General features: G+C 38.8%; 2 protein-coding genes across 2 annotated transcripts in view; both read left to right on the plus strand.

Moving 5' to 3' along the window:
• The window catches only part of RABGAP1 (RAB GTPase activating protein 1), a 119643-nt gene that overhangs the window by 45841 nt on the left and 47138 nt on the right, over nucleotides 1-26664 (plus strand). The window contains exons 10-13 of the mRNA XM_008155269.3: nucleotides 626-795; nucleotides 4858-5032; nucleotides 9153-9246; nucleotides 15403-15553. Of these exons, the coding sequence (XP_008153491.2) occupies nucleotides 626-795; nucleotides 4858-5032; nucleotides 9153-9246; nucleotides 15403-15553 (590 nt within the window). The remainder of the gene's footprint in view (nucleotides 1-625; nucleotides 796-4857; nucleotides 5033-9152; nucleotides 9247-15402; nucleotides 15554-26664) is intronic.
• Nucleotides 23803-24866, plus strand: GPR21 (G protein-coupled receptor 21). The gene has a single exon (XM_028130787.2). The coding sequence runs from the start codon at nucleotides 23803-23805 to the stop codon at nucleotides 24850-24852; it is 1050 nt and encodes a 349-aa protein (XP_027986588.1). The 3' UTR covers nucleotides 24853-24866.

The following is a 26664-nucleotide window of genomic DNA, read 5'->3' on the forward strand; positions in this document are numbered from 1 at the left end:
CTTGTGTAGCTTTTCAGATATTCTGTGCATAAATAACCTTTCCAAGATATTTCATACTCTTCCCAAATGTCTTTTGTTTAATTTATGGAGGTGACATTGGTCATTAGGTTTCAAGTGTGCACCTTCACCAAAAGTCATGTAATGGTTGAATAATGTCATATCCTGAAAATGTAACATTATTTGCTTAACTAGTCCCTCTTATTGAGCATTTTTCCCCTTAATTTTTTTCTTATTATTCATAGCATTATAGGTAAATAGATAAAGGATATAAACACTTGCCACTAACCAAGATTTTAAAAGTTGAGAAACCCTAGCCTTGGTGAGAGTGGCATAAAGAAGACATATGTCATTATTATACAATAGTTTGACAGTACATTTCATAAGCTGTAAAGTATATACTGCTCTTCTGTACTAATTCCACTTTAAAGAATCTACCCAAGAAAAGAATTCTCAATATGGAATTTAAATTTTCAAAACAGTAAATTATCTGATTATTTTAGATTCTTAATTAATCCAATACCTTAAGCTATCTTAAAAGTTCATAATACAAGTAATTACTTTTACATTAATCACATGAGCAAATATATTTCCATTTTTTAAATTTGCTTTTTCCCTCTCTCTCTAGATAAAGTGTTGTTTATGACCACAGCTGTTGATTTGGTAATAACAGAAGTACAGGAGCCTGTTCGATTTCTTCTAGAGACAAAAGTCCGGGTTTGCTCACCTAATGAAAGGTTATTCTGGCCCTTCAGCAAACGTAGTACTACTGAAAATTTCTTTTTGAAACTAAAACAGGTACCATACATTTCTATAAATATTGGAGTGGGGGTGGGGAGGAGATAAGAAAGGAGAAACCACTTTGAGTCTGATTTATCATTGATCTGAGCTATCACTTAGGTCATATGTATTTTAAATGTATTAAGAGGAAAAATTGTCTTTTATTTTTACCCATTTATCAATTTTGTTGCTCTTCATTTCTTCTTGAAGAACCAAGTTTCCCTCTGATCTCACTTGCCTTCTACCTATAGAAATTCTTTTAGCTTTTCCTTTAGTGCAGATGTACTTCTGTATCTAAAAATGTCTTTATTTCACTTTCATTCCAGTAAGATATTTTCACTGGATATAGGATGCTGGGTTGAGAGTTTTTCCTGAGTACATAAAGTGTTGGGTACTGGAAATATTAGGGGAACTTTGTAAAGTATATGATTATCTAACCATTATCCTGTACACATGAAACTATACAAAATAATATTGAGTGTAAACTATAAATAAAATTTAGCCCTGGGCGGGTAGCTAAGTTGGTTAAAGCATCATCTGGATAGGCCAAGGTTGTCGGTTCTAATCCAGGTTAGGGCACATACAAAGATTCAACCAATGAATGTGTAAATAAGTAAAATAACAAATCTCTCTCTCTCTCTCCTCACCCCCTCTCTCCCTCGTTCCCTTTTTCCCTTTCTCTCCCTCTCCCCCTTCCTCTCTCTAAAATCATTAATTTAAAAAAAAAAGATGTTTGTATTAAAAAATAATTAAGTAAATAAAATTCTCTTAAAGGAAAAGAAAAAAGTAATAGCAGCTACCATTAATTGATGCCATCTTAATATATTGTGGTCATCACTCTACTAGCTACTTTCACTTTTTCTGTCTTACGTAATTTTCTTAGTGATCCAATGAAGACAGTATTCTCATTTTATAGATCCAAAGATGTAAAATAGTAGATTTTATGGGATGTTGTGTGAAAAAGATACATACCTAAGCTTTCTAGGAGCCTCAATTAGGGCTCTTCCCATTGCAATGTGTTTGTTTTTTTTGTCTTTCTGTAAGAGTATTTTTAGTATTTACTTAAATTAAGCATAATTAAATTTTTTTTGCTAAATATATCATTTAAAAATATATTTTTATTTTTATTGATTTTTAGAGAGCAAGGAAAGGAGAGAGGGAGAGAGAGAAACATCGATGAGAGAAAAATCATCGATTTGCTGGCTCCTGCACACCCCCACACTGGGGATCAAGCCCGAAACTCCTGGGCATGTCCCCTGACCGGGAATAGAACCGGTGACCTCTTGGTTTATGAGTCGATGCTCAACCACTGAGCCATATCGGCCAGGCATAATTTAAATTTTTAACGACTTTGCAGTTCTCATTAGAAAGGAACAGCAGACCAAATTTAAGAAATATATATGTAGTTTATATTATTGCTGTATGGGAAAACAATCATAGAAATGTTTTTAAAAAAGCATGTTTATAAATGGAATCTTCTTTTCTTTTACTAAATTTATCTGATGACTCAGTAATTCTTTTTTAGCCTGGAAGCCTTCCCAGCTGTGGGGAATGTTATGTTAAGATGGCATCATAGTAGAGAAGAAACATATTAGGGAAAGAAAGATTGCTTTTTTAGATTTAAACTTTCAGGTATAATTTACTAAAGACTAGGTTTTCCAACAGTGACATAATGTGAATAAAAGGCCAACTAAGCATTCTTAAAACTATGGAATTATGGAATTTAATTGCCAAAGAGACTTTAAAATCTTATATAAAATTATTATTTATAAATTGATAAACTGATGTCTGAAAGACTAAATGATGTGGCACATGCCATATAGTCAAGTCATTAGTATAATTATACTGGAACCCTGGGTCTCTTATTTCTGTTTGCTGTGTGTATGTATATATAGCCCCATGCACACATATACACTAAACCACTCTACCTCTCAAGATAAAAAATAGGAAAATGCTTGCTATTCTAGAGCTCTTCCACTGCTAAATATCATTAATAGCTCATTCAGCTGTTTCAGATAACAACTAATGTTTTAGAGTTAGTTATAACAACAAAAGTAAATCCTGTTTCCTATCAAAATATATAATATATAAAAGTTAAAAATAATTCCAAATTTAAATTGAATATGTGCCAAAGATTTATTTTTATTTTTTTATTTTATTTATTTTATATTTTATTGATTTTTTACAGAGAGGAAGAGAGAGGGATAGAGAGTTAGAAACATCGATGAGAGAGAAACATCGATCAGCTGCCTCTTGCACACCCCCTACTGGGGATGCGCCCACAACCAAAGCACATGCCCTTGACCGGAATCGAACCCGGGACCCTTGAGTCCACAGGCCGACGCTCTATCCACCGAGCCAAACCGGTTTCGGCCAAAGATTTTAATTTAGTTCATTAAGTAATGAGGGAAACAGACGGTAAAACTGGTTCTAATGGTCTGTGGACCACTGGTGGTCCGTGAGGTCCAAAAGGTTGGTGACTGCTGCTGTAGGTAACCTTTGGGTTATCTTTCCTGTTGGACAAAAATCATTTGCATATCTACTGGACACAAATCTATAGAATAATATGTAACTTCACAGAGTCTGGGTCCTTAATTAATAGTAAGTAGCTAAGTCAAAATCGGGTGGACATGTTGAAAAAAAGTCTGCAAACTACAGTCTGTGGGTCAAATCTGGCTTGGTGCTTGTTTTTGTAAAATTTTTTCGGAACACAGCCACACTCACTGTCTGGCTGCTTTTGCACCATAATAGCACAGTTGAGTAGTTGTGGCAGAGACTATTGGTCCACATAGCCTAAAATATTTATTATTTGGCCCTTTTCAGATAAGTTTACCAACTTCGGTATTAAACATTGCTTCAGGATGATATTGAAAGGACATGTTGCCATTATCTTGGAATGGGTTAATTTTTCTTAAGAACCCAAATGAACATTGAGATGATATAATCTGTTCTGCCTGGTATTTCTGTACCTAATGAACTTCTTACCCTTCCCCCAATTTCTGTATTTTTACTTTATGCGTGTATGTCTTTCTAGTTGTGTGCCTTTTCCTACAGTTCTGCCTTGTCCTATTGCTCTGTATTTCACTCCTTTTTTTCCTTCCAGCTCCCTAAACTGGCTGTGATCTGCAATTTTAAGATATTTAAATATTGTACTGGTAAAGTTTTTTATTCCCTGTTCTTTTTTTTTTAAAATATATTTTATGATTTTTTACAGAGAGGAAGAGAGAGGGATAGAGAGTTAGAAACATCGATGAGAGAGAAACATCGATCAGCTGCCTCCTGCACACCCCCTATTGGGGATGTGCCCACAACCAAGGTACATGCCCTTGACCTGGAATTGAACCTGGGACCCTTCAGTCCGCAGGCCAACGCTCTATCCACTGAGCCAAACCGGTTAGGGCTATTCCCTGTTCTTAATTTTAATTTAGGTCCACTTAAACTGTTACATGTTGGCCTCAAAGTAAAACCAAAGTACAAACCAATTTTTAGTTACCAAAATTTTGTTGATAATATTAGTCTCTTTTCTGCCATTCACCTCTCTTCCCTCTCCCCCTCCCCCCCAACCCCCCCCAGTTGTAGCTTTCAATTAAAGAAAAGTTTCCTACACTGTTTCAATTAAGCTGAAGGAGTGGAAACACACACACACACACACACACACACACACACACGGAAATAAGAGGACTTTCTTAGTCCTAAACTTTATTTTAGAATATTTTAAAACATTTTTTATGTAGAATTTTATAAGGGAAACATTGAAGAATACCTTAAAGTAACTTGGCAGCCACAGAATGGTTAAATTTCTAGTTCACACTTACTAAATATTGGTTAGATGTTTGATGATATAATCTTTAGACAATAAATAAAATTGCAGAACTAGAGCCCTGCTTGATAAACATGCTATTTTATTAAGGGTTTTAAAATGTAAACATACACTTTTCTATCTAGAAAAGGCTACCTTTAGTATAGCTATTTGAAGTAATACTTTTTTATTCTCACCTCCTATATGAAGTCAGAAGTAGTTCTCAATTTAAAAAATAAAGAATCTTACCACTTAATAAAATAATATTTTTCATCTTCAAGATAAAGCAAAAGGAGAGAAAGAGCAATACTGACACTTTATACGAAGTTGTGTGCTTGGAAAGTGAGTCCGAAAGAGAGAGGAGGAAAACTACAGCCAGCCCCTCAATTCGCCTGCCACAGTCTGGATCGCAGAGCTCAATGATACCATCTCCTCCAGAAGATGACGAAGAGGAAGGTAAATTATAGGGAGAGCCTCAGTTCTATTTTGGGGTGGAGGATTTAATTTTATCAGAGAATTGATAACGTGACATAGCATTTGGAATTCTTTCAATATGTACATCTACTATATGTAAAAAACTGGGAGATCCAAAGAATGATTAACTCAGGACCTTCTTTAAGATAATTGTAATCAAGTAGGACAAAATGAGATTTACAATTAGTTCCTTTTTAAAGAATCAGTCTAGTATTAGCACATTTTCAGAGTAAGTTTTACACAGCTTCCACTTGAATGCTTTCATCTCATCAGATTCATTTCTCGGGCAAGTCCACTTGCCAAAAGTGGCTTTCACATATGACTATGTCACAAAATACTTAAATATACAAATTGATATTTATACATTTGGGGGTTTTACGCTGATAAACATTAGGAATCTACCAGTTGGGGTTTTTCCCTCTTTTTTTAATGGTATATCTATGAACTAATCTGTCAGTGTACATAAAAGTGAGAAAAGGGGGGGGGGGGATAAAAGTTTGGGAGGCATTTTCGAATTTATAATTTTATACCAGGGCTTTATTTTTCATGGGGAAAAAGGTGCTTATGATAGAAGATTATATGAAGCATCTAGCAGGTTCAGAGGAAGTGTTCTGGAAACGGGGGAAAATCCATTTTTCATTGTGGGGAATGTGGTGTGGAGCATGTGAAGAGTAGTTTTTGAGCTGGGACTTGGACAATTCAAGGAGAATTCAGCAAGAATATTTGGGCTGGTGTGGGCACTCCTGGCTAAGAAAGTACATTAACAATGGCACGGAGGTGGCAGGAATGATTGATTAGGTTAAGATAAATAATATTCATTATTCTATGGATTTTACTCAAGTTTAGAGCAAGCTCTGACTTTCCACTTCCCATTGTTCTCTGTAATTTCCACTTTTCCTATGACTAATCAGTTTAGGATTATTTATTAGTAATATTGCCACCAATTACTAATCCAGTTTAATATGTGGTAGGCAGGTACTTTGTTTATAAAATAATACTATCCTATATAATAAGAGAGGAATATGCTAATTTTCCTTTACACCTTGAGGTGTAACGACCAACTGTGTAACAACCAGATCACGGATCTGCAGGAGGGTGGGGCCTCGAACTACAATTGGGCAGCGAAAAGCTACAGGAGGGGGCAGGGCAGCAAGCTATGAGGGGGAGGAGGGAAGAGGGGGTCAGAGGGAGCTACAGGAGGGCGGAGCTTCGGGTGGAGAGCTACAGGAGGGCGGCAGAGAGCTACTGGCCACGGATTCGTGCGCAGGGCTACTAGTGTTTATATAATCCGCACACAAAAAACCTGAGAAACAGGATTCATTATTATCCTTACTTTGCACATAAGGAAATGGAATCTCGGAAAAGTGTGTTTGCCAAGGTCACACAGTTAGAAATAGCAGGAAGGACTCAATTTAGGTCTATGAGTTAATGGTCTGAGCCCTAGTCTGTCATCATTTCTGTGCATTTGGGTCACATGAAGTATTTTGAAGTGCGAAGAAAGCATATGTATTGTTTTTGGAGAAGTCACCGATACAATTTAGAGTCTCCTTGCAAAGCCAATTTTACTCCTGTGTTAAAACTGGGAAAGGTGAACTTGTTCCTGCTGTTTGAGATTGTCTACTGTATAAACTGGTGGTCTTGAGACTTGCAGTTTCCCCTCTAGGTCAGTACTGCTTAACATGGCAAAGCAAGTAAAAGTTTACAGAACTCTCCTCCACTTAAGCTCAGCAATAAAAACAAAACCCACCAAATTTAGGAAAGACACTATTATGAAACCAGAGAATGCTCAAGTCTCCATACTAGAGATTTAAAGAATATCTGCCAGTTACAAAGAAATTTGGGCCCAGCTAAACCATAGCATTAGGACTGACATCTAGTTCTCATCTATAGCTGGCATAGATTTTTAAATATAATAGAGGGGGTTCAGAAGTCCTAATTAACTAGGGAGAGATAAGGACTAATGACATCTTGGCAGAAATGGGAATACTAGAGCACAAGCTCTGTGAAGGAAGAGAGCGTGTCCTTTGCCCCACATTGTTTCCCTGGTGTATAACAACTCTTGGTATGTAATACCGTGCTGATCTGGACTGAAGAAGACTGTGTAGCCATTCCATCCTTTAATTCTTTCTAACCCAGTACACAAACCAGGGAAGCAGTCATATTGTGATCTGTTAGCTCCCTGGAAAGAAATGGCTTCAGTCTTCTAGAGGGGCTCCTTATCCATAGGACATTTGTGTTACAGGGCAGAAAGTCAGTTATTTAGGAAGCTGGTGGGGGGAGGGGGTGTTCAGAAACAATATCCTGTGACTGAGACTGCCTGCTCACTCCCCACTTTTAGGTGCATGGAGCTCTAAACACAGATTTCAAACTATCCAGATTTGTTGAAAGCATCCAAAACAATAAAAGAAAATTTTGTAAGATTGAAGAATTGTCATCTCTTGTAAATTTTAGTACATATTTGTAGCTGCCTTCCCCCAAAGAGTTGTATCATATTGACATTTTAATGAGTAGAGAATTAGTTGAGGCATTAAAAAGTAGGGCCAATTCTGGCAAAATAGTAAAGAAATATACAAGTTTATCTTAGTGCCCTCAAGCCTTTCTTTTTTCCTTATTCATCCATCTACAGAAGATGTCTCACATTCAGTGTGACCTCTTCCCTATCTCACCATCTAAACTGATAATGCCCAAGGCAAATGTAAGAAAGGTTAATAACAAGTATCATGGATTTCTGAGTCTTGGAAAAAAATCAGTTTATAATTTAATTATAAGGTATGTGAAGCCCCAAACTTAGTTAAGGAAAGTTAAACCAGAAAATGTAGAAAAACAGTAGTGAGGACATAGGAAAACAAGTACTGTTGTACTGAACCAGTAGAAATATAAATTATTAAAACCATTTTGAAAGGCAGTTTGTCAGTAAGCTTTTTTTTTTTAAACCCAGGAAGTCCACTTCTGGGCATATACCCAGCGAAAACAACAAGATATGTTCATCTTGATTCTATTTGTAGCAAAAAGTTGAAAACTCCCCAAGTGTCTTAACAAAAGAGGATTGATTACGTATATACAGAATCCTTATTTGCCCCCACTTTCATTACACTTTCCAGTCCCTTTCACATGCTTTAATCGGTGTCACTTTTTTCACTGTCTTCATATCTTATAATCTTTGAATTCATATTTGAATTTACTTTTCCTAATTACTTTAATTAAATTTGAAATGATTCATTTTGTTCCTTTTTAATAGTTTTGTGCTTTATATTATAAGTTAATGTATGCTGTTGCAGAAAATCAGGAAAACATAAAAGAGAGAGAAAATATAACTCCATCATTCAGAGGCAGTAATTATTAAATCTTAGCATAGTTCATTCCAGACTATTTTTAAAAATATATATATTTTATTGATTTTTTTACAGAGAGGAAGAGAGAGGGAGAGTTAGAAACATCGATGAGAGAGAAACATCAATCAGCTGTCTCCTGCACACCCCCTACTGGGTATGTGCCCGCAACCAAGGTACATGCCCTTGACCGGAATCGAACCTGGGACCCTTGAGTCCACAGGCCAGTGCTCTATCCACTGAGCCAAACCAGTTAGGGCCAGACTATTTTTTTTAGTATAGATTAGATCATAATGAAGCTTTAGCTCTTTTTTTCAATTCATTTTAAAGAGGGAGGGAGGGAGAAAGAGATAACATCAATCGATTGCCTCCCACACACTCCCTGAATCTGCAACCTAGTCATGTGCCCCGTCAGGAATCGAACCCAAGACCTTCTGGTTCATGGGATGCTCTAACCAACTGAGCCACACTGGCCAGGACTACGCTTTAGCTCTTGATGTTTTTATGTCGTATTTTGCCGTATCACTATGTAAACAAATGTCAATATACAATTACATTGTTTACTGTATGGAAAGCAAGAGAATGAGAGATTACAACAACATTCCACCTAAGGTCATTTTTAATTTCTTTGTATTTATACCTGTATACTAAAAGAAAAATTATGCCTTTATGCTTCCAGTAAAATCTTTCAAATTTGTTCCATTTCCATGTTATTGTTTTTGGCTAGCATAGCCACTTCCGTTATCTTTCTGTGTGTGTTTTGTTTATTAAAGATAATGATGAACCCCTATTGAGTGGATCCGGTGATGTATCCAAAGAATGTGCAGAAAAAATTCTTGAAACATGGGGAGAACTACTGTCAAAATGGTAAGTTAGAATAGTTCTCCTTTTCATCTGCAATTCTATTATGTTCCCTTTTAGAACCAATAATAGAAACCTAGGTATGAGGTTAACGTTCTAGAATCTGTTTTTAGGGGTGTTTGAAGGTAGTAGTGAAGATCTGAAATCCGCGTTCAGAATATTAGAAACCTAATAAATTCTTGTTGCTGCAGAAAACATTTATTCAAACATGGAGTTCATAGTGAGAATGATTAAGGACAGGGGTACTTTATATTGAAGAGGTTGGGAACCACTGACTGGTTAAGAAAATGCACAATAGTTAGACAATACAAAATAATCAGTGAAGTGTAGAGGACGCTCACACAACATACAGAGCTACAGATCAGACCCCAGGTGGGATTTTTTTTTTTTTATCTGTGCTATTTCCTTAAGGTGACAAAGCAGAATGTTAATGAACATGGTATATATTTTTTCTTTTTTTTTAAAAATATATTTTATTGACTTTCTAGAGAGAGGAAGGGAAAGGGACAGAGAGCTAGAAACATCGATGAGAGAGAAACATCGACCAGCTGCCTCCTGCACACCCTCCACCGGGGATGTGCCCGCAACCAATGCACATGCCCTTGACCGGAATCAAACCCGGGACACCCCAGTCCGCAGACCGACGCTCTATCGACTGAGCCAAACCGGTTTCGGCGGTATATATTTTTTCTTTTGAACATGGTATATGTTAACTGCTCTACCAATTACTTTCCCAATTAACACTTGTAAAATTTAGGAACTCCTCATCAGTTCAAGAGATAGCTTGACAATAATGTCAAGAAGCACTATTCTGTAGACCAGCGATTTTCAACCAGTGTGCTGCAAGAATTTTTAAAACAGATAGGTATTTTTAAAAATTTTTAAATACCTATCTATTTAATTGGGCACTGACCTCTCTTCACTTAGATTGTCAAATAAAATTGACAACAGCCAACAAAACAATAGCATCTAGTCTGAATGAATCAAAATTATACCTATTTTTGTCAGATTGGCAAAAATATATTTTTTGGTGTGTTGCAGAATGTTAGTAATTAGTTTATGTGTGCCATGAAATGAAGAAGGTTGAAAATCGCTGCTATAGACTGTCTAAAAAGAATACACTGTCTTCAGGTATTTATTAATGAAACCAAAGACACTCGGGTAAGTCAGTTTGGTGAGACATTTATTTTTTCCTCTGTGTAGGATGCCGGGATATGCTGAAAAAATCTGAACTTGAAAGTGATCGTTTTACGTCTGTCTCAGATTTTCTGATTATTAGGGTTGTCATATAAGCACCCCATGGGCCTATTACTTTGGGGTTTGATTTTTCTCAGACATTTTAACTGTTGAAGCTTTTTATTCTATTCTTAGTAAAACTGTCTCCCCATTTTTAAAAACTTTATGCCCTTAAGGGACAGGACTACAGATGGGCATCATCTGCTCCTAGCATACTCACAAAGCCTTACACTTTTGGGAAAATACTCTTCTTATTGGGAAATGTCAAATGTGTGCAGGAGGAAAATATGAACCAAAGCCTGGTTTGTCTTTCCATAAGTAGTTTTAATAAGTGAACCCTGCAAAAGCCCCAGGGGAATAGTTCTCATTTATTTTTGCTATTCCTTTAGTGATCAGGAGACAAACCTGCTGATGTTCTCGTCACAGTTATATTTTCAGTTCAGTGACTTTGGCGTGTTTGGACTGCTGCTGGCAGAAATTGCATCTGTATAAAAAGGTTTCTGCTCGAAATAGAAATGTAATTGAGTCTTGAATAGTTATACAATAGTACATTTAAAATCATTTAGCTATAGCAAAGACTCTAGCTTTGTTAGATGAACTCACCAGCATTGTATACAGTTGCTTGGAATTTGTCTTATCAAGCTTTGTTTATTCATTTTGTTAATTCATTTAATTATATCCTTCTTCACCTCCCTCAGATATATTAACTGAATTTACATTTGTCTAAACTGTCTGCAGGATGTTTAAACTGTTTTTTCTGGTTTTCAGTCATGTCTTCAGAAATAATAATATAGTTTCTCCTTAATTCATTTAATTTTATTGTTTAATCATTATTATATGTGTTCTATAGATAGGAAGCGTCACAATATTATGGAATTTTAGAGCTTGGTAGACAAGGCTATCATACTACCTGTCCTGCCTCTAAGCCAGTGGTTCTCAACCTTTCTAATGCCGCGACCCTTTAATACAGTTCCTCATGTTGTGGTGACCCCCAACCATAAAATTATTTTCGTTGCTACTTCATAACTGTAATTTTGCTACTGTTATGAATCGTAATGTAAATATCTGTGTTTTCCGATGGTCTTAGGCTCTACAGCAGCGGTTCACCTAAGACCATCGGAAAACACAGATATTTACATTACGATTCATTAACAGTAGCAAAATTACACTTATGAAGTAGCAACGAAAATAATTTTATGGTTGGGGGTCACCACAACATGAGGAACTGTATTAAAGGGTCGCGGCATTAGAAAGGTTGAGAACCACTGCTCTAAGCTGTATTGTCTTGGGCAAGTCACTTAACTCTTCTGAGTCTTTCCTCATTTATATCATACAAGTCTATAAAACTAGCACTCAGATTTATTGTGGATTAAAAATAATGGATGTTGTGGTAGTAGTGATTGTAGTAAGAAATAATGAGTCCAGTCAGCATGGCTCAGTGGTTCAGCGTCGACATATGAACCAGGAGGTCATGGTTTGATTCCTAGTCAGGGCACATGCCTGAGTTGTGGGCTCGATCCTCAATGTGGGCTGTGCAGGAGGCAGCCGATCAATGATTCCCTCTCATCATTGATGTTTCTGTCTCTCTCCCCCTCTCCATTCCTCTCTCAAATCAATAAAAAAGATATTTAAAAACAAAAACAAAAAACTAATGAATGTACCATGTGCTAGGCACTGCACTATGTTATGCACTCTGTCTCCACAATCACAGCCTTATGAACTAGTACTCCTTTTTATAGACAAGGAAACTGGCTCAGATATTAATTCAGCAATTCTAGTTAGTAAATTGCAAGCCCCAAATTTTTAACAGTCTAAAGTTCAATCCCAAAGCTGGTTTATTTAACTCTACATTAGATTTTAGTGGCCCTGTTAGTAATAATATCTTTGAGCTCTCTAATTTTCAAGTTCATTTTTAATGTGACTCTTAGGGGATGGGAACACTAAAGTTAATGGTATCAATGACATAAAATTATTCGAAAAATTTTACCAATATAAATTAAGGCAGGGTTAGCAAATAAACTTAAGGTTAGGTTAATTTTTTTCTGCAAAAGGCCAATACTGTAAATACTTTAGACTTTGCAGCCAAATAGTTTCTATTACAACTACTCAACTCTGCTATTGCAGTGGGAAAGCAGTCATAGATAATACATAAACAAATAAAAATGGCTGTTGCAAAGAAGTTGATTTACAGAAATAGGTGGAAGGCTGGATTTGGCCCAAGACAGTGCACCAATTCTTGAATTAATCAGCAGAAGAATCACTTTCGTTCTTTTTGCTCCCAGCAAAGACAACACTGTATTGAATTGTCTGTGGCTCTTGCATTAGGGCACTAGCATCACAGAATTAACAATTTTTAAGTGCATTATTCTGCTAAATTCTGGGAACATTTTGATAAAAGTCTCAGATCTTTTCATATTTTGACTAGAGGCCCAGTGCATGGATTCATGCACGCGGGGCGGGGGATGGGGGGAGGTCCCTCAGCCTGGCCTGTGCCCTCTCGCAATCTGGGACCCCTTGGGGGATGTAGCAGTGTACCAAGTAGCGGGCGGCCAGGGAGGAGTCCGAGCCGGGTCCGGGTGCTGCACTGCTCGCGCTCATCCCGGCCTGCTGTGCCTGCCATCACCACTTAGTAGCGTTGCGCAGAGTCGGGAGAGGCTCCCGCTGCCGCAGCTGCGCTCACCAGCTGTGAGCCTGGCTTCTGGGTGAGTGGCACTCCCCCTGTGGGAGTGCACTGACCACCAGGGGGCAGCTCCTGTGTTGAGCATCTGCCCCCTGGTGGTCAGTGCGCATCATATAACTGTGCCCTCTTGCAAATCTGGGAACCCTCGGGGGATGTCTGACTGCTGGTCGTTCTGGTTGTAATGGTCACTTAGACTTTTATATGTATGGACTAGAGGCCCAGTGCACGAAATTCATGCACTGGCGGGGGAGGGTGTGTGTCCCTCAGCCCAGCCTACACCCTCTCTAATCTGCCCCTCTCACAATCCAGGACTGCTGGCTCCCAACCACTTGTCTGCCTGCTTGCCTGCCTGCCTGATTGCCCCTAACCGCTTCTGCCTGCTAGCCTGATCACTCCCTAACTACTCCCCTGCCAGCCTGATCGACGCCTAACTGCCCTGCAGGCAGTTAGTTCTTAGATATAGCAAAGACTCTAGCTTTGTTAGATGAACTCACCAGCATTATATACAGTTGCTTGGAATTTGCCTTATCAAGCTTTGTTTATTCATTTTGTTAATTCATTTAATTATATCCTTCTTCAACTGCAGGCAGTTAGTTCAATAGTGGTATCAGATATAAATTTACATATATATATTACTAATTTTTGGAAGTTATTTATTTTGGACTTGGGTTCTTTGCCAGATGCAAAGATCTACCATTTTTTTTTTCACATTTCACATGTTAACTGCCCTCCCCTGCTGGCCCGGTCATCCCTAACTTCCCTCCCTTGCCAACCTGGTCGCCCCTAACTGCCCTCCCCTGCTGGCCCGATTGCCCCTAACTGCCCTCCCCTGCAGGCCTGGTCACCCCCAACTGCCTGGTCGCCTCCAACTGCCCTCCCCTGTAGGCCTAGTCACCCCCAACTGCCCTCCCCTGCAGGCCTGTTTACCCCTAACTGCCTGGTTGCCTCCAACTGCCCTCCCCTGCTGGCCTGGTCGCCCCCAACTGCCCTCCCCTGCAGGCCTGGCCCCCCCATCTGCCCTCCCCTGCAGGCCTTGTCCCTCCCAACTCCCCTCCCCCTGCAGGCCTGGTCCCCCCCCAACTGTCCTTCCCTGCAGGCCTGGTCACCCCTAACTGCCCTCCTCTGCCAGCCCGGTTCACCCCTAACTGCCCTCCCCTGCAGGCCTTATCACCCCCATCTGCCCTCCCTTTCAGGCCTGGTCCCTCCCAACTGCCCTCTCCTGCTGGCCTGATCGCCCACAACTGCCCTCCCCTGCCGGCCATCTTGTGGTGGCCATCTTGTGTCCACATAGGGGTGGCCATCTTTGACCACATGGGGTGGCCATCTTGTGTGTTGGAGTGATGGTCAATTTGCATATTACCTCTTTATTAGATAGGATAGTGGTCCTTTTATATCAGTAACTTTTGATAGTCACGGGAGCTTCTCCACGCCAGAAGCCTGCTTTATTGACCCAATAATGGTGGCTTTTAAATCACAAAGCAGGTGTGATATAGCACATAGAACATTTATTGGTCTTAGAGTTTAATTGACTTCCCTGAATTTCTTTCTTCATTTGTAAAACTGAAGATACTCCCACCTACTTCAGGTGCTTGTTATAAGGATCAAATAAAATTGTGTGCAAAAACACCTAGTATATTGAAGCAGTATATTGATAGTGACATTTCAAGATAAGTTTATTTTCCCCATTTTATAGATGAGAAAGATGAAGCTTAAAGACTTGAATAACCTGCTTTCGTGTTATTATAGAGTAGACACTGTCTTAATCAACATAGTCATTCAAAAAAGTCACTTGAAGCAAGATTTCATAAAAACTGCTGAAAGTATTTATTTTTATGTTTATTTTAAATATTTATTTTAACTTAGAGCATATAATTACACAGTTTGTCAATTTTGATACAGGGCCATGCACTTCGGCTGTGTACCCACTGATGGGAATTTTGCTTTATCTTATATAAGCTACAACCATAAAGCTATAGTTTCTGGTTTTGCTTTTCTTTTTATTTTTTCAGTAGAACAATAATTTAAAGATACTTAGGAAGTAGTCTGACTGCAGTATTCTTTCCTCCACCCAACCTTTATATTTATCTTGGCCACATTTAATTCAACAGCTTTATGTATTATTTTTTCTTTATTGGTTTGTGATCATTATTAAGTCTTTATAAATCATTTAGTTTAGTTTTCATAAAAATAACTATTTTTAGAGGATCTTACTCTTATGTACTTCTGGGTTATGGCTTTATTTTTAGGCATCTCAACTTGAGTGTAAGACCAAAGCAGTTGTCGTCCTTAGTAAGAAGCGGTGTTCCTGAAGCTCTTCGAGGAGAAGTCTGGCAGCTGCTAGCAGGTTGTCACAACAACGACCACCTGGTAGAAAAATACCGAATTCTCATCACAAAGGTAAGGGGATGGTGATTCAGCTTCAGCATTAATATTTTGGGAAATTTGTTACAAAAAGATCATTGTGCTTATTTGATTTCCAATAATTTTCTTTATAATTCCTTTACCTTATAGAACAGAACTTTTATACTTCTAGCCCAAATTTATTTCTAGTGTTGGCACAAAGGAGAAGGATAGTTTTTCTTCTTTGATTGATTTCACCTCAGGGGCAAAGGATGTCCTCTACCCATTGTGTGCCTAAATCTGTTTTTTTTTTTTTTTTTTTTTTTTTACCATAATTGCATTCCATTCCATTTTTAGTTAGATCAGTTGTGCTATGCAGTGTGTAAAAACTTTCTTTTGTTTATTTTAATCCTTTTCACATGTCACAGAAATGTACTCTTTGTAAGATAAGGTCTACTTCTAGTTTCTACAATTGGAAGAATATAGTTCTGTTACCTTAAACCAGATTTCCCTTTGGCTTATTTCTTTAAATTGAAGAATTCTCATTTTTTTTAGTATTCCCTTTTCAAATTCATGCATCCTTCAAGGTTTTGCAAGCGAAGTAACAAAAACTTTCTTGCACAAGAATACAAGAATTTGAAAAGTAATTTTCTGCAAGGTTAGGTAATGCTTTGTTCCTTTGTAACCATGTTATTGGTTTTAACTTTTATTTCCTCAAATTCTTGAAATGTTTATATTTAGGAAGGAGTTTCTCCAGTGCTATGTAAATCCCAAACCTGGGTTATGAATGAATTTCTCAGAACTCCAATAATGTATGAGAATTTTTCAACATGACAAAAGGTGGGACTTCTTTTAAAAATGTATGAACACCTTATAAGAGATGAGTAATACCTCTATAAGATTTTTATTTAAAAACTTTAAAGGAAGTACAGCATTTGAACATGAAATTGGATCTTTCCACACCAGAAAATGAAACTGATTTACTCAAAATATGAGTGTTCCTTCTCATCATCTTATTTCTAGTCAGATGTGTTTTCTTTCAAGAACTAATATTCTGATCCCCTCCATTATCTATCTATATATATAAAAGGCTAAATGACCAGCCAACCAGTAGGTATGATGCGCACTGACCACCAGGGGGCTCAACTTTGCAGAGTGCCCTCTTGCACTCAGGGACTCCTTGGGGGATGTTGGACTGCCGGTTTTGGCCGGATCCCTGCGGGCCAGGCTGAGGGACCCCACCTGCTGGAGGGATCCCACTCATTCCGCAGACGCCCTTTGGGCTCCAGGGCATGTCCGGCTTATCTGGCCCAGTCCCTCTAGCCACCTTCTAATTAATTTCCTTTCAATATGCATGAATCCATGCACTGGGCCTCAAGTATTGATATAATTGTTTAACCGCCATCTATTGAGTGCCTGTATTACAAACCTAATGCTGAAGCTAGGAGATCAAACACAGAAATAATTAACTGTCATGTGATAGACATATGTCTTATGATAGTGTGAAAAAGCACAGTTGGAGCCATCAAAAGTAGTGCTAACTTCAGCCTGGGAGAACAGGAGATTATCAGGAACATCACATTTAAGATGGGTTTCAGAAAAGAGCTCCCTAAGCCTGGAAAGATGGAAGACCATTGGGCTCATAGTATGAATGGAAGTGAGGGTATGTGACATGTAGAGCCATGTTGATTGGCAAGTTGATTTTTTCCTTTATTGGAAAACCATATTTTGGATGTATAATTCTCAGTTCTAACTATCTTTCTAGTTCCTCTTTTGAAGTCGTTTGAAATGTTTGGCCAAAAATTACTTCTTAAATATTTTTGGTGGGGCCATTCATACAGATAATTTCAAAAACATGAAGTATTCTATTTTTCTGGTTCCATGAAAATGAGGAAATCTGTTTTTTGAATAGGAATTTGATAATTACATGATGTGTAAAATATCAGCTATTAACAAATCTGGTATATTTGATTGTTTTACATTTGCTGATGTCATGTGCTTTGTATTGCATATTAAACTTTGATTATCATGCACATGGCTAGAACCTAGAAAGATCTCTAATGATGTGTATGTTAGTTTAAATTGCTGGTAGGTGATCAGAAAATGCAAATTATTTAATCATCATAATATTGGCAAAAACGGTTTTTTATTTTTTACACTATAGTGTTATTTGATGCACATTGGTATTGCTTTAAATGCAGTCATTTTTTCTGAATGTCTCGTTAGCTGTTTTTTTGTTTGCTTTCATTTGTAAAAAATTTCTGAGAATATTCCATTGTATCAGTAAACCACACTTTAAAAAAGTCTATTCTGCTATTACAGATGTTTGTGAGGTTTTCCCCTCCACCCCATTTTTTGGCTTATTATGAAGAAAGTTGCTTATGAAACATTTTTGAATATAGGAGGTGCTATGGTTTTGAATATTTGTGTCTTTCAAAATTTATATGTTGAAACCTAACCTCCAAGGTAATGGTATTAGGAGGTAGAGCTTTTGGGATATGATTAGGTCTTGAGGGCAGAGCCCCATGATAGGGATTAATGCCTTTATAAAAAAGGTTCTAGAAAGATCCCTTGTCACCTTGCACCATGTGAGGACACAGCAAGAAGTTGGCAGCCTGCAACCAGAAGAGGGCCTTCACAGGAACCCAACCGTGCTGGTGCCTCGATCTTGGACTTCCAGCTTCCAGAACTGTGAGCAATAAATTCCTGCTGTTTTATAAGTCATCCAGTCTATAGTATTTTGTTATAGCAGCCCAAACAGACCAAGACAGCAGGATTTGTACATACTATTTTCATACATATATATGAAAATTTTATATGTAAAATTTACATATATATATTACTAATTTTTGGAAGTCATTTATTCTGGACTTGGGTTCTTTGCCAGATGCATGCTGTATGTTCTGAAATTTCACATATAAAATTACCTTGGAGAGTTTTTTTTGGCTTAGCTCCTTCAAAGACTCAATTTAAAGGAGGAGAAAAGAGTGACTTGATTTATAGAGTGAAGGCCAAAAAAAATCTTGCAGCCAGGTTTTTTTGTTATCTTTCCCAAAGTGACATGTCATATATTATTCTGGCTGTTTTTTTTTTTTTTTTAAAAAACAGCAACAACAAAAAACCATTAAATAATACATAGAAATTGGGAAATTCATAAAATAAAGAAAACCATAAAGGAGAAAATAAAGAATTACTTGTAATCCAACCATCAGTGAAAAGTAGAGTTGAATTTTAATTAATTTCCTTCCAGTCATGTATATGCAGAAATAGTTATTCTCTCTTAGGTAAAAATCAAATACATCATGAGACTGCATTATTTTTAAAAAGGAAATAAATGTATAGATTTTTGTGAGGACATAGATTTATTGCTCCCATGTCATAAATATTTTTTTTTCTCTAAGTAAAACATTTAAATCCTGACTGATTTGATAAAGTGTGGCTATCAGGGTTGTTTGTTTGATTGTTTGTTTTTATATGAATACTAGAGGCCCGGTGCATGAAAATTCATGCACTGGAGCTGGGGGTCCCTCAGCCCGGCCTGCCCCCTCTCAGAGTCTGGGAGCCCTCAGGGGCGGGAGGCAACCCGGCGATCAGGGGAAGGCAGTGCCTCATCACACCTCTGCTGCTGCCACTGCCAGCCACGCAAGCCTCGGCCGGCCCTGGTTACCTGAGCCTCGGGTGGCCCTGGGCGGCTAGGAGGCTGAGGGGACTGGGGGACTCCGGAGGCAGGTGCATGGAGTGGCTGGAACCGCCAGGCGGGCCCGGCCTTGCTGCATGCCTGCCACCCTGGAGGGGCTGAGGGGACTGGGCGCCGCCATCTTGTGGCTGTGGGTGCTGCCATCTTTGAAGGTATGGCAGTCAATTAGCATATTCCCTCCTTATTGGCTGTGAGCGCTGCCATCTTTGAGGGCGTGACAGTCAATTAGCATATTTCCTCCTTATTGGCTGTGGGTGCCACCATCTTTGGGACAGCGTGAGGGTCAATTAGCATACTCTCTCTTTATTAGATAGGATTTTGATTACAGCTCCAAAGACTGGTTTTACTAAAATAAAAACAAATTTAGAAGACCTATTATTGTACTAATGGTAGTAGTATAACAGCTTGTAGTTTTATTGCACTTTTATTACATTTTGAATTCTTTCAAGTCATCAGCCAATGTAATATATTTTTATCAGCATAACCATCTAGTTTTAAACATGAGTAATCTGGGATGTAGAGATAGTAAGTTACATGGCCAAATTCACAAGGAAAAGACTGGACTCCTGACTTTGGCAAATGCCTTTTATGTTTGTTGAATTAAAGCTTCCTTATTTTCTTTTTTTTTTTCTTTTTTATTTATTTATTTATTTTTTAAATTTCTTTATTGATTAAGGTGTCACATATTTGTCCTCATCCCCCCATTCCCATCCCACACCCCTCCCCACGGATGCCCCAACCCCCTGTTGAACTTAACCATTGGATAGGCTCATATGCATGCACACAAGTCCTTTGGTTGATCTCTCCCCCCTCCCCCCAACCTCCCCTATCCTCCTTCTGAGGCCCGCTAGTCCGATCGATGCCTCCTTGTTTCTGGTTCTGTTCTTGTTCATCAGTCTATGTTGTTGATCATTTCCCCTAGATGAGCGAGATCATGTGTCCCTAGAGATATACTTATAAGAACTGAATGTGAGACGAGCAATAATAGTTATGCTGACAGGCAAATGAATCAGTCTGTAGTGAGTTTCTTTCTGGACCAACAGTTCTTTAGAGACCCAATTTCAATGTCCACCAGTTCCTTATGTGTACATGTCAGCACTGACCCCTCAGCTCTGGATGGTGGACAAATGGTGGTAACGTAGGTCCGACTCCCTCTGGTTTGGTCTCGGCCGGACCCAGGGGCGCGAGGCTTCACCCGGACTCAGGGGCACGTGGCCTCACCCGGACCCGGGACCCAGCCTCACCCGGATCCAGGGACACATGGCCTCACCTGGACCCAGGGGTGCGTGGCCTCTCCCAGACCCAGGGGCGCGTGGCCTCACCCGGATCCGGGACCCAGCCTCACCCGGATCCAGGGACACATAGGCCTCACCTGGACCCAGGGGTGCGTGGCCTCTCCCAGACCCAGGGGCGCGTGGCCTCACCCGGACCTAGGTGCTCGAGGCCTCACCTGGATCCAGGGACACATGGCCTCACCCGGACCCGGGGGCGCGTGGCAAGCTTCCTTATTTTCATTTAATATTTATTAAGCACTCAAAAATGGGAGTTCAAAAATACAGTTTATGATGAATGGTTTGGCTGGAGCTTAAGTTGTTTGGGGGGATGTGGAATAGTGGTATCAGATTGGAAAGGCAATTGGGAGCCATTCACTCTTCTTGAACAGTGGAGTACCATAATAAAGTATGTGGTACTGGATATTCAATCAGGCAGAAATAAATATGTTAGAAAAATGAGTAAGATTAGAAGTCTAGACGATATTTAATGATGGCCTAAAGTAAAGTAGTAAAAACTGAAGAGGAAGTGAATTTGAGAGCTGTTGTAGAAATAGATTTCTAGGAAATGGTGCCTAAGAACATTGTATTGAGAGTGAGAGTGGTCAAGATGATTTCTAAGTTTCATTCTTGAGTGCCTAAAACATCGGGGAAAAACAAGACAGGCTTATTTGGTGGAGAAACTATTTAATCTGGGGTGCTCTGGTTGAAATCTCAACAGGACATCCAGGTCTTGTAGTTGTGTGACAGCAGGCAAATTGTAGATGGAAAAGGGAGCTTGGGAATGAATTTATGGCTGGTGACACAGGCAGAGAAATTATTTGTGTAGAGGGAATAATTGATACCATATCACTTTCCCAGGTACCTTCACTGGCCTCAGAAAGTATCATAATAATGTGTAAGAGAGGGCACTTTATATTCAGGAGCCTAGCCTCAAGCAGTGCAACATGATTGGTAGGAAAGCACAGGCTATTTTAATTGCATGAGAAAAAAGTAAAGTTTTATACTACCTATGTGATACATATTGGGAAGTCTTTATTTCACAACAATCCCATGAAATAGGGAGTATGATCCTCATTTTACAGATGATAAAACTGAGTCTAAGACAGGCTAAATAATATTAGAGCTAGGATTTGAACTAGATGAGTGTTCAGTGCCACTGGTCCTTTTACTATGCCACACTTTGCCATGTTTTCCAATAAGACCTGTCCAAATGGCTATCAGGCTTATTCTCAGTAGGTTTTTTAGTTTCTTGCCTTTGTATAAGCATAGTGTTTCAGATCTTGAAATGTAATTGAGTTCTGATTATGGCTGTCCATTTGCCTGCAATGAGAAAGCATGTGTGTGAAACAAAAAATGCAAATTGGATCACATAACATTGATCTCCACCCAGGTATGCATATCTTCTGGAATGCTTTGAAATACCAACATTTGTTTATTTTCTTTTACTCTGCTGGGTCTGTGGAACTTTATTGAGAAGGATGAATTGAAAATCCAGAGACATTTGGAAGAAAAGATACTAAAAATACACATTTTCTAATTAGCTAAAATTTGTCATCATTTATAACATTACCAGAAGAGCCACAAAAAATCTCACTTTGCATTGTTTTAAGTAGGCACAAACAAGATTGTGTATTCTGAGATACAAAAGCTAATTTGTACCATGAAACTTCCTCTGATTTTCAAGCATGGTGGAAACGGTACCTTTACTTTTCCATCTTTTGTTATATGTTTGTGTATTGTGTCTCAGCAAACTAGAAGCAAGACATGGCATCTTGAGACTAAGGTAGTGTTAAATACAGGAATAATAGAATTCCTCTTCTGTGTGTACACGAGGGTGAAATTCTCTTGATTTTTTAGTTTGCTTGTTATTTTGGTCATCTTTCTTAATATTGGTCAATATCCAGTGAATCATGAGAAAATTAATGGTGAATATTTAGCCTTTTAGCTAGAACTTCTTGTGCTGCTGAATTGATTCTTCAGTTGCCTTGCACTGGTAACACACTTTCATTCTTTAACATTGCTCTTCGTTCCTTGGGAAAATGCTACAAGGAAATGGGAATTTCCTCTCAGCATTACCCTCTGGCAGTGTGTTTCAATTTAAATCCCGGGCTGGCTCTCTGTTCGGGTTACTACCCCTTCTCCTTACTAGCAGTTTGAGTTATGTTCCTCTACCAAAAGGGGGGATTCCAGATAGACGAGGAAACAGCTTTGAAACACTGCACTGCAGGCGTGCTCAGTTACTCCCCCACTGTGCCGTCTGGAAATCGGGGAGCGCCTCTGCTGATGAATCGGAATGAGCTGCTGAAGATGCCAGAGTGTGTGCCTGCACAAGCATTTTCTTTCCCCTCCCCCACTGCTTCCCTTTCCCAAGCCCCCTCTCTCCCCATTTCCCCTCCTCCTCCTTTATCCCCTCCCTCCGCGTCTCAGTTCTGCAGTAAACCAGGCTGAGGCACATTCCTGCTTTGCAAGGCTTTCTGTTAAGGATGTTTTGTGGCTTTTGTTTGGATTGCAGCATGCAGAATTACAGGTAACACTCTGAAATTGAGCTAGACAGATAAATTCTGTTGAAATGTTTTCAAAGAGACAAGATATTACACGGGAATCAAGAAAATAAGTTATTTTATTCATGGTAATTATGGTAAAATGTTTTTAGAAATGCAATAAGCAGGTTTCCTTTTCTCCCCATAAGGCTCCAGTGAAAGGAAAATGGGGGTAGATTGTTCTGACTGCAATTGAGTCTTTTTTTTTTTGTTTATCATGAAAGCTTGCTGTTGCTGTACCTCCTCTGTACAGTAAGGACCAGTAGTTATGTGGGGTGCTACTGAGGGTAGTACTGGGTGGGGTGGGATGGAGTGGGAGGGATGATAGCCAGAGCTAGCCAGATTCTTTGATTTTTTTATTGGGATGCATAATATAAAATGCTCTCTCCTTTTCTTCTATCAGCTATTCAGAGGAGACTCATTACAACTCCTGCTGAAGCTCCTAATTTTCTTCCCTTCTCTTCTGCCCCTACTCCCTACCCTCATTGGCCTGAAGACATTGTACCCAGAATTTGCTTTACTCCCCTGGCACTATGTGTATGGTAAACCTGATACTATGGCCGTGTCTGGGACTGGCCAGACGACGGCTGCTGGCTCTCCCTATTCCAAGGACTTAAAGGGGGATTGTACTGCAGGCAATGCATCAGAGCAGCACCATCGCGAGCCTGGGGACTGAGGCTCCTTGGGCATTATTACAAACACACAGAGCTGACCGCAATGACAGCAGCTGCTCCTTTGAACTGTTGGCAGCGGCCAAGCGGCAGCATGAAGTGAGAGATTACTCCTGAGCTCAAGATGAACTCCACCTTGGATGGTAATCAGAGCAACCACCCTTTTTGTCTCTTGGCATTTGGCTATTTGGAAACTGTCGATTTTTGCCTTTTGGAAGTGTTGATTATTGTTTTTCTAACTGTATTGATTATTTCTGGCAACATCATTGTGATTTTTGTATTTCACTGTGCACCTTTGTTGAACCATCACACTACAAGTTATTTTATCCAGACTATGGCATATGCTGACCTGTTGGTTGGGATCAGCTGCCTGGTTCCTTCTTTATCACTCCTCCACTACCCGCTTCCAGTAGAGGAGTCCTTGACTTGCCAGGTGTTTGGTTTTATAGTATCAGTTCTGAAAAGTGTCTCTATGACCTCTCTGGCTTGTATCAGCATCGATAGATATATTGCCATCACTAAACCTTTGACCTATAACACCCTGGTTACACCCTGGAGACTGCGCCTGTGTATTTTCCTGATTTGGTTGTATTCCACCCTGGTCTTTCTGCCTTCCTTTTTCCACTGGGGCAAACCTGGATATCATGGAGATGTGTTTCAGTGGTGTGCAGAGTCCTGGCGCACCGACCCCTACTTCACCCTGTTCATCGTGATGATGTTATACGCCCCAGCAGCCCTCATTGTGTGCTTCACTTATTTCAACATTTTCCGCATCTGCCAGCAGCACACAAAGGAAATCAGCGAAAGGCAAGCTCGCTTCAGCAGCCAGAGTGGGGAGACTGGGGAGGTGCAGGCCTGTCCGGACAAGCGCTATGCCATGGTTCTGTTCCGGATTACTAGTGTGTTTTACATCCTCTGGTTGCCATACATCGTCTACTTCTTGTTGGAGAGCTCCACTGGCCACAGCAACCGCTTCGCATCCTTCTTGACCACCTGGCTTGCCATTAGTAACAGTTTCTGCAACTGTGTCATTTATAGTCTCTCCAACAGTGTCTTCCAAAGGGGACTAAAGCGCCTCTCGGGGGCCATGTGTACTTCTTGTGCAAGTCAGGTCATAGCTAAGGACCCTTACACAGTTAGGAGCAAAGGCCCTCTTAATGGATGCCATGTCTAAAGAGGTTCAGATATTGGGTCATTGTATGTGTGTGGGGGGCCAGAGGGGAGTCCCTTTTTCTCTCTTTGTATTCCTTATTCACTAGAAAATCTGGACAAAATAATTTGACTCTGAGCGATAGGAAACAAATGATCCATCCAAAAAACCTAAGTTTGCAGAAATGATTTTTCTTTAAAAGTGCTTTTAAATCAGAAGAATCAGGACTATGAAGATAAATTGCTCTAGGTTCCAATTTTTGTGATGCCATGGAAATGACTGAAATTCTCAGATTTAAAATGAATAAAGTCATATCTCACACCTCTCTGGCTGGCATGACTAAACCTGGGTGTGAAAAGTGTCACCATTTTAAAATACCATCATTTTCTTGTGGCTTTTCTGGATTCATTCCAATTGTTTGGGCTTCATATGCAATTTATTTATTTTCACAGCAAATATTAAAATATGGTGATGAATTAACAGGGTTTTAAGATTTTGTTTATGTATGCCTAAGTATTACATTGCAGGTTTCAGCACTGTCATTTAGATATCCAATTTTTTTATGCTTTGTTCTCTTGAGAGAATTCTCATTACAGTGAATAATGTGGACACCTAAATACTAATTTTAGAATTTTGCAATGAAAGTGATGCTAAAGTGCAAATACTAGACAATTTATGAAGAACTGAGCTACTTTTTGTGTCATGTTTAAGAGAGATCTAAAGAAATGTCTGCATTGAAAGTGATTCTGTTGCAGTATTTTTGCGCATGCCTTTGTGTATATCTGTATTGAGAATATTTGAATTGAGTTAGATTTCACTTTTACAGTAAAATGTACATTTAATTAGTTCATTTTTTAAAATAGAAGAGGATTAATTGAGATGTTCTCTTTTGGTTAAATGGAATCAACTAATAAAGTAGCAACTAATTTTTTTTAAAGCATTCTTTTAGTTAGTGTTAAGGAGTCCACATTTGCATAAGAGGAGAAATTCTGATTTGTCTATCTCTCTTTTATTGCTGTAATCCTTTGGGATACAGTTCTTTTCTTAATAGTCTTTTTCTTTTCTCTTTAAGCCAAAGCACTAGCCTAATCTGTAGGATTTTATTATCCTATAGAATTATTAATTGAGAATGCTATGTATTTGTATGTAGTAGTGTTTTGTTCTTAGATGATTATCTTTAGAGCAAGAGGTTTATTTTCTGAAAGGAGAGAAGGGTTTCCCAGCAGCCCCAGGAATGAGTATTTCCTCGACTTATCTGCTGGTTTTAATGTTTTGGAAGCCTTCAGGGAACTTATGTGATCTCTGTCTTTGGCCAGAAGTTGTAATCTGAATGCTATAGTGATGTTTAGTGAGATGGAAGATGGAAGAAACCCAAGGAACATAGGTGAAAGTAGATTTTTAAATCTAAGAAAGGACATGGATATTTATAATATAGGCAGATAATGCTTTGGTTTTCCATCATAATATGAAGAAAGTTCCTACCCCTTTTAAAATAAAGGGCAGCTTTATGATTTTAGATATTGATTTGATTTTAACCTCAAATGTGTTCTATTTAAACTTTTATTTTAGTGATTAAGTAATATATAAAATTTAAACTTAAAATTCTGAGTACTTCCCTAAAACTTGCTTGCTCTTTATATTTTATATTGGAAAATTTGATTCTAAGTTGTTTCAAAATTTAGAATTCATATTGAAATTGCAAGTTAAGTTAGCAGTGTCTTTAAATTGCCAGGTCAAGTGGAAAACCTTTTCTTTTGAATTCCAAAAAACAGTTGTGCACGTTCTTTAAGTAGCACAGTTCAAAAAAATTTTTTTTCATGTATGCTGGAGAATGTA

This window comes from Eptesicus fuscus, chromosome 15, assembly GCF_027574615.1.
Source record: "Eptesicus fuscus isolate TK198812 chromosome 15, DD_ASM_mEF_20220401, whole genome shotgun sequence".
Lineage (NCBI taxonomy): Eukaryota > Metazoa > Chordata > Mammalia > Chiroptera > Vespertilionidae > Eptesicus > Eptesicus fuscus.

What these genes read in the sequence shown, in the direction of transcription:
- GPR21 (XM_028130787.2), top strand. Translation starts at nt 23,803, where the DNA reads ATGAACTCCACCTTGGATGGTAATCAGAGCAACCACCCTTTTTGTCTC.